This window comes from Dermacentor silvarum, chromosome 1 (assembly GCF_013339745.2).
Source record: "Dermacentor silvarum isolate Dsil-2018 chromosome 1, BIME_Dsil_1.4, whole genome shotgun sequence".
Taxonomy (NCBI): domain Eukaryota; kingdom Metazoa; phylum Arthropoda; class Arachnida; order Ixodida; family Ixodidae; genus Dermacentor; species Dermacentor silvarum.
In genome coordinates this window covers 144,304,947-144,322,603 of record NC_051154.1, presented here as the reverse complement: position 1 = coordinate 144,322,603, position 17,657 = coordinate 144,304,947, and the positions used below count along the sequence as shown (strand labels likewise).

The window sequence follows — 17,657 nt, the reverse complement described above, 5'->3', positions numbered from 1 at the left end:
TACTATTTTAGTATTGTATGCTCTTAAAGGTTACTAGCAAGTTCTTGATCTATAAGCAAAGCAAATTATATTGGCTCATAATCTTGCATATCCTGATTCTCCGATCCTCTGTTGTACTTCATTTATTGGAGCAGTGACCCACTTGCTCTGCTGCCACTGCCACAGGTTCAGTCTTGTTCTCTTAGGAGCCAAAGCACGGGTAGTATTAAATGAGACCATAGAATCTTTTGTTTAGAAAACATTGGAAATAATTTTTTTCTGGAAAACTGAAGAAACAATTAGCTTGAGCATAAAAGAAGGCTCATTATTTCATTTGTTTACTTTTGTGCCCAACTGCTCTCACTTGCGTCAAACCCTTGAACACTTTTCTTTCTGGACCATAAGAAATCGTATCAATTTGATTGACAGGCTTTCAACACGTTAAACATTGCCTTCAGAACTCTTCCACGAGCAACGCCATGCACCGTATGAAATGAAGATGGCACTTTTACTATAGTTCAGATTTGGCAATTTTCGGCAGATTGTGGAGTCTCCAAAGATAACTCTTCAACAACAGGTATCATCGAAACTGGCCTGCAGTCATCCCCACACTTCCACGTCCCAAATCAAACAATTCAAAATGTGTGCCTTGGTCGACTCGGCTATATAATTTTTAAAGCAACAGTGAATATTTTGCGTAATTTTAAGCAGTAAAGACACAGGAGCTTCTGTTGAGTTTTCTTATTTTCCACTCTGACATCTATGCTGCTTTGACAATGCCTCAAATGTTGGCACATCCTCAGGAGCAAGCATTGTTTCGCTTATGTTTTAATAATATCAAGTGCAACCTAATTCTTTTCTTGGTGCGAGTTGGTTTCATCCATTCCCATTTCAACAGCGTGTGTACAGCGTATTATGAGAAATGCTTATTGTCATATGAAGTTTTTTTCTTACAGAGGAAGATGCAGTCCATTTCAGACCAACTTTTCCCAGAAGCTTGCCTAGCAGTTTGAGCTCTTACTTTTTGAACAAAGCCTGTGCAAATATTCTTATTCATTACTAGAAATACTCTACAGAACATGTGAAGGCACCAGCATCAATTCAAGATGCACAACTAGGCCAGCTTACTTAGAAGCTGATTGAGCATCATATTAAAGTACGAGGAGGTTAATGGATGTACCTCAATCAGATAACTGTTGCTTCAAGACCCTAAAGAATGCAGAAAGAAAGGAAGCAGGTGATTGCTGTAAAAGATCAAAACAATCTCTCCCTGCTCACATATACTGAATGTTTTATTTTAATGTTAACAGAATTTTTTTTAAATTGCCTGTGGCACTCAGACCAAATCTACTTATTGAGCTGGAATACTTGAAGAGTTATACATTACTTATGCTGGAAATCAATATGCTTGTTTGACTAATGAGCAAAATTTAACAAATCAACTTTTCAACTAATTAGCGCTCATATTGCAGAACACGAATTGAAGCGCAGTCAAACTTGCTGTAAAACTGCACGGTTGTTCCAATTGAGTACTTTTTTAATTAAAAAGCCTTTTTATGCATTGGAGCTCAAAAGTTATTGGAACACCAATGCATTTTGTCGAAAACTTTGGGAATGCATATCTCCAAACTGATGTCATCCTCAGGATTCGTTCCAAATGGATATTTCTATAAAAGTCACCAGCTACAATTCGTAAATTGCATATGTGGTGTAAAATAATTAGTGTAAGAGGTAATTACCAAAATTAGCTTAATTATTAAAATATTCACTTTCATTTTTTGTGCCAATCATGTCTGCCTCTTGAGAGTAATGTAGCTCAAGAAGTAAAACTGTGCTTCATGTCACAGGTGATTTTTAAAAATTGTGTTAACAATAAAATAAAGCACCCTGTGCGTGTGTGTGCGTGTGTGTGTGCGTGCGTGTGTGTGTGTGTGTGTGTGTGTGTGTGTGTGTGTGTGTGTGTGTGCATGTGTGGAGGGGGGGTGCTGTCTCATATATATATATATATTTTTTTTGTGTGTGTGTGTGTGTGTGCTCTAATTTCGAAAAGGTGGAAACCGGGAGCAAGGCACAGATTTTGTATATTTAAGATTTTTTTACTATTGGTACGTTTAGTAAAAATAACAAATTAGTATTTTCACGTTTCTTCAGGTGCTTCTTTGGAATTTAACAAAAGAATTCTCAAACTTCCTCTGCAATTTTTCTGCTTTACTTCCATTCAAAATATAAATGATTAGGCTACAGTTTTGTGTATTGCAGTATGTGTTGCAATTAATACAACCTAAAATAAAATGATAAAACATAAAAGCACTGAAAGTGAGCACATTTCTGGCAGTGAGGAAAGAGTTAAACAGCAGTTGCTTTAGACTTGAAGGTCTCGGAAAACTGCTATCATTGTGGCCAGCCAGACCTTATTTTAAGAGGTTTTGTTGCTGCTGTGGTTCTATTGTTTCTTTATCCTGTGCCTATTGTTTTATATAGGACCGTGGAAAAAGCACAGGAATAGATTCAGCAGTTGACAGCTTTCTGCGAGCAGCCGGCATGTTTTGTTACATACGTGAGAACTTTAGCAAGCCACCTAGCATGGACCTCAGTGCTGAAACACTGGAGGTGCTTACCCATGTAATGCTGGTAAGTAGCATGTGCTTTTTACGGCTTCATTTAAATCTTCTGTTCCTCAACGAAAAAATGTAAACATTCACAAACCCACTTAGGCAAAGGATTACGTTCCATGCTTAATTCTAATTTTGTGTAATGCACTTATCATTTACAATAATAATCATGGAATCTTTTTGTGTCTAACGTTCAAAACCATTGCTGTTTGCTTTTAGACCTTGCATGTGTAAAACAGTGCAACTGAAGGTGTGCATTGTGTGTTCAGGCTACGTCATGATAGTAGTTGTACTTACATGATGAATATACTTCGGTAGGAGTACTGTGTTACGTAAAGGGTGGCATCACTAGCGAGGATGTGTGAGTAAATTTCCATGGCTGCTAAGCATCTTTTGCCAAGAAACAACTTGGCTGCTATTGTGTTATACTGTGTGTCACATTGCAGTATCAAAGACATGGATTACATTTACAATGCATTGTAATGCATGCTTGTCTGGCTTTGGAATAGCATAATGATGAGCTCAGTTTTCGTTAAAGGGACACTAAAGGGAAAAATAATTTCTTTTGTATCAGTAGATTACCCTTCTGCAGTACCGAAAATGCCACTCTTACCACGAGAAGTCGCTTGGTAAGCCAGAAAGAAATTAAAAACACAGAAGGCGAGTAGCGATGGGCCACCTTGAAGTTCCCGCACCAGCTCACCGTGACGTCATGGATTTTGACCGCGTCTTCTAGGTCCCAGTTAATTCTTTAGCGGTAAAGATTGACTACATTGTGTTCTAATGGAGCCTAAGACTGAATATGACAAGTTTCGCGAACTTTTACTGAGCCAACGTGGCCCAAATACGAAAAATAACTTTAGAAGTTGTGACTGACGTCACACGTAGAAGTGTGACGACGTCACACTGAAGTGCTGACGTCGGCTTACCACGCGACATTAAAAAAAATTAACATTGAGCTTCATTTTCTCTTCTAATAATTGACCAATTGCAGTGTAATTAACGACAGCAGAGATTTCGAAGAATACTTTATCAGTCTAAGTTGATTTATTGTTTTGCTTTAGTGTCCCTTTAATGCTTTGCTGTGTTTGATGATTACTTTTGGTAGGAAATGCTTGATCATATGTGTAGTACTTTTGTCTTGATATGATATGATTATATGTTTTGACGCCTGAGGCTGTCTAGCATTTGCTGCTACCCATAAATGGTACCATAAATAAGGGCCGCTGGAAGTCCCCCTGGAGGCCTCACTGGAGGCCTTGAGAGAAACATGTGGCTGGTGCCATCTTTGAAAAGTTTAAGCTTAAGTGAAGAATTTGCAGTAAAATGCCGTCAAGAGAGAAAGCAAAATGAGTTTGATTACGATCCTTTTCAAATAAGGAGTGACTGCACATAACTTTTATTATAGCATCATGTGTGTTCTTTTAGTGTTTACATTGCACTGCTGTTTTTTAAAACTGCAATGTATATCATTACACATGATTACCGTGTTCCTTTTCAGGCCCAGGCACGAGAATGCCTCTTTGAAAAGCTGATCTTGGGTAATGTCGAGAAGCAAGGAGTCATGACTTGCATTGAAGTGGGCCAAGAAGCAGCAGAGGTAATTTGCTTCCTTTCCATGAGTTGTCTTGTTATGAACACCACATGTGAAGAAATTTGTATAAGAATACCACATACATATATACAAATATTTAAGAAAATTCATTTCCCCTATGCTTACCTTGGCTTCAGAACTGTTAGTTTTATATGGTAGTTGCTTGTCTAAGTACCGAGCCTCTCAGTTCCCCTGATTTTTCTGTGTATGCACATATGCAGGGTGTTTCAGAAAATGCATTCGAAAAGAAATTTAAAAAAAAGGAAATTGCGATGATTTAGTGACTTCCTCGGCATTCCTTTTACCATAGAGGGATACATTTTTAGATGACTTGAGACAGTAAGTAAACAAGAAAATTAAATCAAAGTGAGCATTGCTCGTTTCATGCTCTGCCAATGGTGAAGCGTAAACAGTCTTGTCACTCATGAGCGTCTGATAAAGGCATGACAGTTGCGCTCTTTGGCATTTCAGTTTTGGTTGATTGGGTTAATTATCAGAATTCATTATGCGGGAGAAATTAGCAACGTCAGCTGTTTGCGTGCCTGGAACCAGTTGTGAACTTTGGATGACGTGCCTTAGGTCTTGCATTAGTATCAGGTGTCTGACTCTTTCAGATAAAAAAAGATTTTAATGTTTATAATTACTAGCTTAACCCTTTAACTGCCAATTTAACTTCCAAAAAACGTACCAAAATCACCAATTTTTTTTAAGTAGTCGTAATTTTTTCTATGCAATTCTGATTCTGAAAATATATGTTACATCATTGATTTCTGTTTAGAATTAGCACACAGAGCAGCAAAGTACGCTACCGCATAATGGTTTGTCTCCGTCACGATTAGGTCAATAATGCCCCAGTAAAAAAAAATACATGAAACCAGCCGAGAATGTCATTCTTGTCAGTGGGCTGCCGCAATATTCTGGGCACTGAAGAGAAGGGAAACCACAGAGGCGCAGGTGGCAGGTTAGCGGTGTTCATGCACTGCCACACACGTGCACTGCTCAGTGCGTCGTCGTCGTCATCGCCGTTGCTCTCGTCGTCATCTGAAGCAATATCCAGGGTAAAGATAACGTCCAAGTCGCTGTCGGACACAAATTCCATGTTGTCACTAACGCTGCTTTCTGTACTGCTCCAAGAAACACCTCTTTTTCTTGGAGCATCGCCGCCACCGGCATTCTTCTTGCGAAGCACCATTATGAAATGACTGTTGCCAGGCTTAAAACATGCGCGAAAGGCACGAAATGCGGTTTTTCATAGACAACTACCGCCATCTAGGGTTGCAAATTGCAAGCAAAGCAATTGACGACCGTGATACGTCTTTGGTGGCGAAAGGAGCGGAAAATCGGGCCAAACGGGTGCGACTCATCGTTGGCCATATTGGTACAAACTCGTGTGACGAGTACAGCTCGGGGTTGGCGGCTAAACGGTTAATTGCTAAGTCGAGCCACTTTAAAATGTAAGCCTCTCGTAAAAATTCCAAGAAAAATGCCTAATTATCGCATCTTTCCTATTTTGAAGAAATTTTTAATGCAGTTTTCTGAAATGCCTTGTATGTAAAGTTAAACATAATGTGAGAAATTAAGGGTACTTTATTGCAGCTTGTAAGTCATGCAGCCATGTATATTTAATCTCTGCACACCTCAATGTCTTCTCATACGCCAATCGAAAGGGACTCTTTGGGCTGTCTGAAATGCTTGCCGTGTAGGTGATGAGGGGTAATCGCTGCATAGTCTGCAATGTCCATCACTACAAAGGCTGAACAAGATATCTACTGTTATGGTAACATTTGCACGCTAGGGGGACGTTCTCCCTCCCCATGCCCCTTATCTTTCAGTTTCCAGGGTTAAATAAACAAACTTTCTGCAGCTTGGTGCCAGAAACTTGCTCTATTCTTCATGACAGCAAATATCATTTGTCGTGTGAATTGTTGAGGTTTGCGTGTGGTATTCAATGTCACTTGCAATAATTTTGACACATAGACTTAAGGGTGCAATAAGTCGGAAGTTTTATCAAGAAGGTGCATTTTTGCAGTTTTCGTTTATCATCCCTTCAAGATTTTCACTTTGATGCACTAGAATACTAGTACCAATTTGTGCACAATAGTGAGGTTGTCATTATCTTCATGGCTTCGGTAGGTGTGACCTTGGTGTGACCACAATTTCAAATTGTGTCTGCCACCTTTAGATAGGTTGTTCTACGACCTTCCTTGCAACGAATGACATCCAGAGAGTGTTGAAAAGCATTGAGAGGTCATTAGAAAAGGTTGCTAAAGGTTATGCTCAAGCATGGATTGTACAATACGGTGGCAGCTATATGATGCTCTTATGTTTTCCCTGTTCACCATGTTGGTGCGTTATCAAGCACAGTACTTTCAGAGGATCACTTTTGGGGAACTTTTACTTTTGCAGAACATAGTATTATTCCACTGCGGAATGTCATTGGGGGTATGGGCTTCTTGTCTGGTGGCCTATCCAGTGAATGCTTATGAAAAATGATATCCTCGAAAATGATAGATGAAGCATGTGGTTACAATGCCACCTCTGCTTTAATGCTGGTTGTTTAAGATCTGTAATGTGTCATGCCTTTAGCTAAAGAAAGACAATATTGTGGTTATCAGAAGGCCACGAAATTTGAGCAGTTCAGAGACAAACTCAAAAAAGGTCATGCTGGACAGCTGCTGAGAGCCACAATGGTGCAGTGCATTGTCACTATTTTCTTCAAATAAAAATTACATCATCAACCACAGTCACCATTTCACTTCCGAATGTCTGTAACTGCCAGAAGTTCGTCAGGCCACTAGATACCACTTTGTGTCCCTCTACTGCAGTAGAGGTGCACTCATGCATGTTTGAGTCAAGTGGATAGAAAAGCTGATTCACTGAGCTATTGTAAGTCAAAACTGGCACAAATTCCACGAAGCTCGAAGCTATTGTCCTGAAAGTTCAAAGAATTCAAGATGTACAAAATAAGCTCATGGTAGGTTTTAAGAGGTATGTATTCAATCGAAACAAGTTGGGACACTTATGAAATCTTAAAACCATTTTTCTGATTTCTTGTTCTTCCACCAAAGTTAGAGCTTAGGAAAGCTATTGTTCTGATACTATAAAGGAGATAGACGTGATTTCGACTGTTTTCTTGTACGACTTCAAATTGGAAGTGCTCCGAAAAAATCGGAGCACTTGCAATTTGCTTTCCAAGCAGCTTTCATAATGAAAATTTTAGCTAATGCACAAGCGTGAAATTGGTGCTGCCAAGCTATATTTCGTTAAAGATACATAGTGATATTTAGCTGAGTGTCTTATAATATTGCTGTAAATTAACATTGCAAATTTCATCAGTATAATGACTAGTACTTAAAAAGTTTACTTTCTTGCCTCATGTCTCTTCATAAAAAGTGACAAACATTGTGCTACTTTAATTTGTAAATCTTATGCCAACTCTGTTAACATTTTTATTTCAGGTTGCCGAGGTTTATGCCCAAGTGCACAAGCTTATCTCGATGCCTCCTGTCAAGGACTATGTACCTTACTCGTGGATTAGCCTTATCTTGGTGAAGGCTGAACATTACCGTGCATTAGCACACTATTATGTTGCTGTAGGGCTTCTTGAACACTCAGGTGGGTGTGCTGCCATTTTGTGTGCAAATGATGTTTTATCAACTATTAGATGTGGGAGTTCTGAGAAGTATGAGATCTTTTGTCTGTGGTCAAATGTTTCTTCAGTCTTGATGTCCACTTAGCTGGTACAGAAGTTTAACATACTATACAATTTACACTTGTTCCAAACAAACGAGATACCCTTGACACCAGATGTCATTTTTATTGGGTATGTCTCACTTTTAAGGGTTCTTGTCCTTTCGTTCATCTATTTCTGCATTTAAGTTAGTGCTGTATTTCCATCAGAACTTATACCATGTGCAGGGTGTCCCAGCTATCATGCAGCATGATTTAAAAAAAGAGCAACGGCATTACGTGAAGCAAACCTAGGGCGTATTGTTTCCAGTACAGTGGAGTAGCTGCCAGTAATTTTTTCATTACTGAGATTTAATTAGGTAATTGTAATTAATTATTTAACTCGACGAGTACTGTCCTAATTATCAAAGTGTCAATGAGAAAGTTGTAGAGCAACATTAAAAACTCCCGATACAGCTTTCTGTTGCTCAATGTGTGCTACATAACTGTTTTTTTGCAAGTGCGAAAGAAGCCCGCAAATACATGCAGAATTACCGTGCAACTGGCCGCTCGAGGCACTTTGCGTGTATTCGCGGGCTTCTTTCACGCTCGGAAAAACACTTTTATGTAGCACGTATTGAGCAACAGAGAGCTGTATCGGAAGTTTTTCATGTTGCTCTACAACTTTCTCATTGACACTTTGATAATTAGGACAGTACTTCTCAAGTTAAATAATTAATTACAATTACCTAATTAAATCTCAATAACGAAAAAATTACTGGCGGCTATTCCACTGTACTGGAAACAATACGCACTAGGTTTGGTTCGTGTAACGCCGTTGCTCTTTTTTTAAATCATGCTGCGTGATAGCTGGGACACCCTGTATATATATATTTTTTTTCCATCCTGTTTTTCTCTTCTGTATAATTAGCACATAGTTTTTAAAGAAATTCACTCGCAAAATCGGTGTCACAACAAAAAGGCAAAAGCAGTGGGCATTGCCAGAGGAACACATAACTCTGAAGCACCTATTCCTACAATGTTACAAAGACAGTAGTTCTGTGTCTTCTTGCAATTTGTTCTACACTTTGTTCCCCTTTCTTTCAACTAATGAACACTTCTTTGTGCAATGTACTCTATATCCATACAAAATCATTTTTCCCCCTCTTTCAAGTTATCAGAACTTTGTCATGTAGCTGTCTAGTCCTTTTTTTTTTTTGTGATGGCAGTTCGAGTAAACTTGTGAGATTGGAGGTGTTGTGCCATATTTATCATTACTTGTCACACTGAGCAGATCATAATGAGGCTGCTCTGTAGTAGTAGTTTGTGAAACAGGAATTTATAAATTTTTTGCTTTTTCTTGCAGGGGACTTGGATGAGGCCTTGAGGCGGTCCCTTGAGTTTCTGCATGTCCAAGAGCAAAGCAATTCGACATGTATTGACATCAGAGTGCCCCAAACTTTGGAGGAGAGACGACAGCTAGGTCAGTTCCTTTTGCTGCCATTTAACACTGCTGAATTTTAATTCCAATATTTTGCCCATGACTTTCACACTTGGTTCAGAAATGGTATAAGTTACTGAAAAGCCAAATAAAAGAGTCCTGTGAACACTTTGTGTGCTGTGGCGAATATATCTTTCATTGAGAAAATATTTGCAAGAACTGTCAATGAAGAATCTCTCGTTTGCACGTTGCACTGCTGATTTTGAGTGCAGTAACAAGGCATGCTTGTTTGTTCTATATAACATTGTGTTGGTTAGCTCCCCCTTCTTGCTACTAAGGGCGAACATTTGAAGTGATACTTTTTGGTTTGTAGTACCAAAGTACAAATGGCACATGGGCACATGGTACTATGGTACTACACAATAGCATGTACTACATTTTTTTTCTTCTCTTGCCATCATCACACAAAGCTTGTTGATTTAATACCAGTATATACCAATATGTCACATATATTTGAAATCTGCAATAAGTTTTTAATGAGGTGTGGAATTAAAAAAAAAAAGTGGCGTTTTTGGATGTTTTCCTTTTTTCAGTTTTTTTACCCGTACTTACAAGGTTTGAGAATTTCGTCAAACTACGCCTGATTATTGCGATAGCAATTATATGGACACTCCAGGTGAATTTTCGCCCTCAGTGTCACCGTTAGGTTCTGTATAAAGTACAAGTGTGACAAGATCCTATTGCACCCTGCGTACTGTATGCTGTGAGTGCTAGGGAAAGCGTCTGAGGGTGAGCTGAGAAGGATCATGGCTTTATGCGCGCCATCTTTCCCTGCGGCCAATGTAGGAGGGCACGTGATAAAGTGACCTGTCGTGGCTGCTCAGTGGCTATGGTGTTGGGCTGCTGAGCACGAGGTCGCGGGATCGAATCCCGGCCATGGCGGCCGCATTTCGATGGGGGCGAAATGCGAAAACACCTGTGTAGTACTTAGATTTAGGTGCACGTTAAAGAACCCCAGGTGGTCCAAATTTCCGGAGTCCCCCACCACGGCGTGCCTCATAATCGGATCGTGTTCTTGGCACGTAAAACCCCATAATTTATTTTATTATTTTTACATGATAAAGTGTGCACACGGGAGGAGGGAAGAGTGAAAGGTGTAAAAGGATGCTAACATTGCTTGGGTTGTCTTGACACATACCAAAAGTAATCAGTTGTTTCCCACAAGACAATCAAGATGGCACACAGAGGTGAAGAGCTATTTAATTTCTTAAAAAGTTCACTGAAATTGAAGGGCTAGAAAGCGAGGGAAGGAAAGTGATATTGCAATCTGCAAGAGTGCTTTTTTGTGCCTTTTGAATGCAGGTCTAACTACCGTAATCAATATCAAATTAAGAAAAGCCGACTGCAGCAGATTGTGCTTTGAGCTATGGTATAACAACTCACTGTTGATCTGCATCTGAGCCTGAAGAAACTCATCTTGAAGAGGTCATTGCCTGTGCTCCCAAGGTGCATCCACCTGTAGCAGAGGTTTGGTTAATGAGTGTAATGTACTTGTGGTTTTCAGGTAAGGCCCACCTGCGTGAGGCTCTCCTACTGCACGAAGAGGCACTGCGTCTTCACCGCATGTGTCGGCAATTGCGTCAAGTGGACAACTTGCTGGGGCGCCTCAGGGCTGACCATGATGCTGCTTTGCAGCGCTATGCTGACCTTGAGGAGGAAGATGACTTCCAGGAGGTGTTAGACCCACCTCAAATTCAAGGTCAGTGGGCTTTGCTCTGCTGTGTGTGGCGTTACATTATCAAAACAAATAGTAGGCATATGATGCTCTCATTGCGTTGCAGGTATTGTTGGATGAAGCACCAGTAGGTTTTTATTGATTTGATTCAGGTTAATGCCATACTTTTATCAAATAACCAGAATGCACAGACATCACCTGGTGCCAATATGTTTTTCACCTTTCGGGAATTTTTAGTTTTGTAAGTGGGGGGGGGGGGGGCATATCTTGTATCATAATGATTATCGAGTTGAGGGTAGCGGAGGCTAACTATATTATGCTTATATTGTCTGTTTAGCTGTGACAAATACAGAAAAGAAATTTGTGGTAATGTGGACGAAGTCCCTTATTATTTTTTTTTTTATTTTGCATACTGTGCAAAGTATAACTCAATTGGTGACTAGGCATTTTCAGTGGTGGGGCTAAATTATAGCTGAAATGCAAGTATCAATCATCCTAAACAATTTTTTTATGTGTTGACATGCTTTGACAGTTGTAACATAAACTATCATCTGCATGTCACTGCTGAGTGCTCACATGCATTATGGTCCGATTATGAAAATACTGCCAGTATACTGGCAGCATATGTGTCGAGTACTGGCTTGGGGTAGATATATGTTGGGAACGCAGGGCACTCAAGTGAGGAGGAGGAGGAACAACTTTATTAAAAAACACCAGTCAACGTCGGGAGAGAAATCCTTCTCCACCGTCGCCCCTAGCCGTCGGCCGGAATACCTTGAGACACAGCAGCAGCAAGGGCTTGACCGATGATGTCCTGCTGGACGTTGGGGTCTGGGCTGTGGAGCAAAGCCTCCCAGGATTCTAGAGTGCGCGAGCTATCATGCTTAGACGGACATGTCCACACCATGTGAACCAGATTTGCTGCCTCATCACAGAATTTGCACTTTGAATCGAATACTCTTGGATGCCACTTGCTGTAGAGTACGGGGTTTGGAAAAACCCCCGTCTGTAATTTTCCCACATAACCTCAAGTGAACAAAAATGAATGCAATATCTCACATTACTGTTCAATAAGCATGGTTGCCTTTTGGAACTTTTAAATTTGGTTTAACTGATCAGCATCAAATTTATGAAGACAACCATAGTGTATTGCACTAGCGCTGTGCTGAGAGGGTAGCTTTCTGAGAATAGTGTTTTTTTTTTTTTTTTTCAGCATAGATGAACACTAAGAAAATTGTTAGACAGGCAATGCTGATGCATTTAAAAAAATTCCATCAACACTTGTGCCCTCTGACGTGTATTGAAAAAAAAAATGTTTCCCTCAGTCTTTTACATATAGGGACACTATGTCATAGAATGTTGTTGTTTATTGCTGTTTATTGTGGTAAAGGGAAACTGAACTGGCTTGTTAATTGGAAGCACGGAAATCCCAGCTACGGCTCTGTGTGGACATTTGCAGCCTCGCTTTTGTTGAGCAGAACACAGCGGCTCACTTGAGGATCGCCAAAATAGCGCCAATAGGCATTTTCGGCGTGGCAATTGGCCTACTGTTCCGCTGCTCCTTGCACCATGAATCACTGCACTGCGGCTGCCCAGCTACTACAGCCTTGTTCATGCAAACTGATTTGAGGGTGGACACAGCAGCAGCAAGCTCCAGCCAAAATATAAATCCTAGTTTAGCGTTTTTATATGGTGCAGGACACAGTGCAGGACATTTAGCACTGTATTCGGATCACGTGCCTCAGTGATACCTTGGATGACGTCACGATCGTCTTTGCCAATCAGAGCTCGTTAACCAACCCGCGAAGTCTCCCGCAGTTGCGGCTGCTCGTTTTTGCTAAATTTAAACAGCTTGTGATGACCTGTGCCCTGATAAACAATGACTTTCATTTTCAGGGGATGAAAAACTATAATTCACTAAAAGCTAACTTTTTTTGAAAGGTGCTTAGTTGCCCTTTAAGTATTGATTGCATAACTTTTAAGTACTGGCAAAAACGTAATGTATAGCCAGATTGTGTATATCAAGAGTGCACTAGTCAATTTGTCCATGGTTCAGTTCTCTGCATGCATTGCCTACTAGCATGATTCACACATGCTTCTAAAGAAAAAATAAAGCTTTGCAGTTCTGCTTACGAAGACCACTGTAATATTCTTTGCAGCTTCCACAAAGTATCAATTGACTTTGACATCACCCGATTTCACTCAGTACAAAGTAAAGGATCTCTTTCATGGGCTGGTGAGTGATCATCCTGTTCTTATTCCAAAGCTTCAAAAGTTTTGATTGTCTTTATTGTAGTTTCATTGTTATTGAAAAATTATTCTGTTTTTGTGCAGAAGCCAACAAAGCACATGTAAATGCGGCCAATTCTTTACAACTGTCTTGATTTCATGTAACAGTGCATGCGAGTGGGTGAAACATATTTTTTCATGCTCACGGAGCACCAGAGGTTTATTAAAGCACTAAGGTGAAACTGGAGCTCACTCAAATTTAAATGTTTATTCTAGCATTCATTAATAGCAATTATACATGCAAACTAAAATATACAAACGGAAGTTCCAAAGCTTTGGGCTGTAAAGAACACGTTCTGTGAAAAAGTACTGATATGAACACATATACAGTGCAGTCCACTTATAACGCCATCAAGAAGAACGAAAAATCCAATTGTTATAACCGATCATCGCTATATCTGGACTGCCGTTAAAAAAAAAAGAATGAATATATTTTTGAAGTCCCAAAACCAAATTTGCCACTTGCGGTAAAAAATCGACGTTGTAGAAAGTAGGCTGGGGAAAAACAAAACGTTTATTTATACCTCTAAATAGCGTCTCAATCGTTAGGCACGCTGAAATAGAAATCTGCACTTGCTTTCGCAGAAGTTTCGGATTCACAACCGCCGTGAGCATCGCGTCCAGCTGCTGCGCGAACACTAGCGGCTATAATTTAGCGTGCTTGAAATCAATGAGCGACTCGATCGACGACATTGCACTTTGGTTGAACATCGGCACTTTGGTTGAACACCAGGGTCAATGTAAATGACGGGCCATTGTCAATCTTGTCTTCACTGCCACTGCTGTCGTCGCCTCTGTCGCACAACGCCGCCGTCTGTCGGGACAACGATCGCCCCGGCGGAGATCTCTTCGCAGAACGAGGCAGCACTACCTGCACTTAGAAACTCCTCCATCGAAGCACCACCTATTTCATCGTCAGTAGCGACATGCTCCCAGAGTTCGGTAATGTCAGTGGCTTCCACAGTGTTAGTTTCACCCATGAGGGTTTCGTCCTGGCGCACAAAGCCCGCTTTTTCCGTTGATCGGCATGGCCACTGCTTCTAGCCTTCATGATCATGGCGCGAGCTGGTACTTCTTCGAGTCTTGCTAAATTTGCAGCTTCGTCTCGAGAGACACGGCTTGGCGCTTTGACGGCGCACCTCCTGCTCCTTCCGCGGCGAATTTCCGCGTTCGCTGAGAGCGGGAGATTGTAAAGGCAGCGTTGGCCGCGCGACCGCTGGCAACGCGGACGCGAAGCAGCTGGCGCCATCTTGTGCACGCTGCGCCAACTTGCGATGCTCTCCGTGGCTTTCGTTCGCATTCGCGCGCGGGCGGGATGCGCTGCGCGGTAATGGCGGCAAATACGAACACAAATTTCACGATTATTCTGCATGAAAAACGCTGCCTAGAAGCAAGATTTCGATCGTTATATCCGATATGCGGTGAATAATATATCATTATATATGGGTTTTTTTCTCATAGCCCTAATGCATAAGTTGATACTCTTAGGTCGACTCATCGTTATAACCGATATATCGTTATACGTGGACTGCACTAATGATAATGCAACACCAACAGAAGTAAACTGCAAATAGTGAGTAAATAATATAATATAGAATGGTGTCACAAATATACTAATTTCACATTGAATATAACCAAGGACTGGAAAGGACTAAAGGGCATTTTGCCTTAAATAATAATTGTCACTGTTGTATAATTGAAGTTATATGAAACTTACAGAAAGTAATTTAACTGTAATACACGCACACTCATTGCACAAAGATGGCAAGGAAAAACAAAGTTAATTGCTACAGGCGCAATGTTGTACTGTGCACTAAAATTTCATATGAATGTTTCTTCTTGAAGGGAATTTTAAAAAGATTAGTAGTATTATTGTTATAAGGATCAATGTACAGTATAGACCACTTATAACAAAACCGCTTATAGTGCAGGACCGGATATAATAGGGTCTTTTCAGACTCCTGTTAATTTTCCCATAGCACTCTATGTATATGCGGATCGCTGATAGTGCAGTTGCGGGACACGAAATACCGGTTACAGTGCTGTGCCTGGAAGTTCTGCAGTCATCCTAGACAGCAAACTCTCCCCTCAAGCCACAAATACCGTATTTACTCGAATCTAACACGTACTTTTTTGTCGATAAAACAAGTCCAAAAATTGCGTGCACGTTAGAATCAAGTACGACCCTAAATCTGTGTTACCATATAGCCGTCGGCATTTCAAAATGGCTGCCTCGCACGCATGTCGAGCCTAGCTACTCTCGAGCCTAGCTACCGTAGCTTCCTCCATGTGCTGCAGTACACGTGCTTAGGCAATAGTCTACCATCTGTCTTCGCGTTCTCTGCGTCTGCTCTACCAGCATGAAGTACCGAGTTCATCATGATGCCGCATTTAAAAGGAAAGTGATCATGTGTGCGGAGACGGACGAAAATCGAGCCGCATCACGGATGTTCGGAGAATCCGAAACTTGCGTTCGGGACTGGTGCAAACAGAAGGAGAGTATTTTCGCCAGCAAAGCAATGCGGAACAATTTCAGCGGACCGAAGCAGGACGTAATCTGCGACGATCCACTTCGGCGTCGCCTTGGCCCTATGTTGAAAGCAATCTGCGACGGGGAAAGTCCGCCGCGTGTCGTGTTTTCGTGCTTATACCCAGGGGAAGGGGCAAAGAAAGCTTCGCTTTAAACATTTCTAGATCTAGAGAAAGCGTTTGACATGACATGGTGCTTTGGGATTCAGCGAGATCTTTCTGCGATGGTTGTCCGTGGCAACATGTTAAACGGCCTTAAAAGCTACTTGTCTAACTGCACATTTCGTGAAAGAGTGGGCAACGCTTTGTTAAGATCATTCACCCAGGTAACAGGTGTGCCACAAGGGGGTGTACTTAGTTGCACAGTAGTTTTAAAAATAAATTCCCTGCATGCAGTCATTCCACGCACTGTTTTATTCTGTATATACTACATTGATGATGTATATACAGAACAAAGCAATCTGCGACGGGGAAAGTCCGCCGCGTGTCGTGTTTTCGCCGCTTATAGGTCGCGTTGAAGCGAGAGGCATGATAGCACGAAGATCAATCCGCTCGCCGCGCTTCGTCGCTCGAGCGTTTTGACAGTTTGTTTACGCGGTCAACGAGCGAGATGTGTTGTGCTCTGTTTGCTTGTGCGCTTGTGACACCGTGCTCGTTAATTTATTTAGTAAGCGAATACGGAACCTAGAGCACGGTGACAGCGACGGCAGAAATGCGCCTGGAGTGTCCATTATCGCAATAAAATAGTTGTTTTAATTATAGTGCGGTACCGCTTATAGTGTGGATATTCGCGACTCCGGCGACTTACGTTATAAGCGGTCTATACTGTAATAGGGTGTATGCACTGAAACTCAGCCATGATGTGCGCTGCTGTGCCTCAGTCACATCGACATCAGTTCACCATGTTCGTGGCAGCGCATGTTCTTTTTCGGCAGTTCATGTTAATTTCGAGCATTGGGTCCTCTGTGGTACCCCTGCACACCACTTGTTCATTGTTAGAACAGTCAATTTTAGTTACATAAAGTCCATGTTTGGCGCTAAGCGTAAAAGCGAATTGGATCATGTCTTGAGTCACAGAAGGTGAAATTTTTGTTATGGCAGCTTTGTCATCGCTAGAAAACATGAACACGAGTGATATGACAAGCACCCCGTTTTGCCAGCAACATTTTCTAGTCATCTGGAAACAAAGAAATCAGTGGTGTAACAGTTACTGGTCTGTGAGAGCCCATCTTGATCGTCGCCATTTTATGCTTGTATCACTTCAATTGCTGGCAAAATCACTAACATGCACAAGCTTCTACGTTTTTTTAGTTTTATTTTTGCACAGCAAAATACGACGCTGCGGCTAGCTGAAGCTTTGCAATGGTTCCTCTTGCAATGGTTCCAAAATGGCAGCGTTGCATCAACGGAAGGCCACGTGCTCCGCATTGATGACACCTCTAAACGCCCGATTTTATACCCGCTCTTTCACGTCAGCACACTAGAAAAGGGATTTTTTTTTTTCAACTTCTACTTCCCTTTTTTTTTTGTGATATTTCTCCACATGATGAAGCACCTGAGGATTGAGAAGAGAGAGATTTTGATTATTCAGATTGCCAAATCACCCCCCCCCCCCCCCTTCAAAGGAGTGGGTAGTCAAGCAGAGCGGTGGACTGCGTTTCATCATCGCCCACCGTGGGGATAACTCTGATACAAATGTATACTCAGTTGATAGATTAGCCAGATTAGAGCAACTCTTAATTGCCCTAATTATTTGATTACACTAAACTTACAAATGCAAGTTTGGTGTAATCAAATAATTAGGGCACT

The 17,657-nt window shown here is 41.1% G+C and overlaps 1 protein-coding gene and 1 long non-coding RNA gene across 5 annotated transcripts in view; one reads left to right on the top strand and one right to left on the bottom strand.

The window, feature by feature from the left end:
• Nucleotides 1–17,657, top strand: part of LOC119436182 (rhophilin-2-like) — a 187,742-nt gene that overhangs the window by 166,543 nt on the left and 3,542 nt on the right. For all 4 annotated transcript variants that reach the window (XM_037702957.2, XM_037702959.2, XM_037702960.2 and 1 more), the window contains exons 8-13: nucleotides 2,461–2,610; nucleotides 4,093–4,191; nucleotides 7,644–7,800; nucleotides 9,221–9,337; nucleotides 10,860–11,054; nucleotides 13,190–13,266. In XM_037702957.2, coding sequence (XP_037558885.1) covers nucleotides 2,461–2,610; nucleotides 4,093–4,191; nucleotides 7,644–7,800; nucleotides 9,221–9,337; nucleotides 10,860–11,054; nucleotides 13,190–13,266 — 795 coding nt within the window. The remainder of the gene's footprint in view (nucleotides 1–2,460; nucleotides 2,611–4,092; nucleotides 4,192–7,643; nucleotides 7,801–9,220; nucleotides 9,338–10,859; nucleotides 11,055–13,189; nucleotides 13,267–17,657) is intronic.
• LOC125940237 (uncharacterized) overlaps nucleotides 4,093–17,657 on the bottom strand; it is a 148,665-nt gene continuing 135,100 nt past the window's right edge. The window contains exon 3 of the long non-coding RNA XR_007463462.1: nucleotides 4,093–4,218. This is a non-coding gene — a long non-coding RNA (uncharacterized LOC125940237). The remainder of the gene's footprint in view (nucleotides 4,219–17,657) is intronic.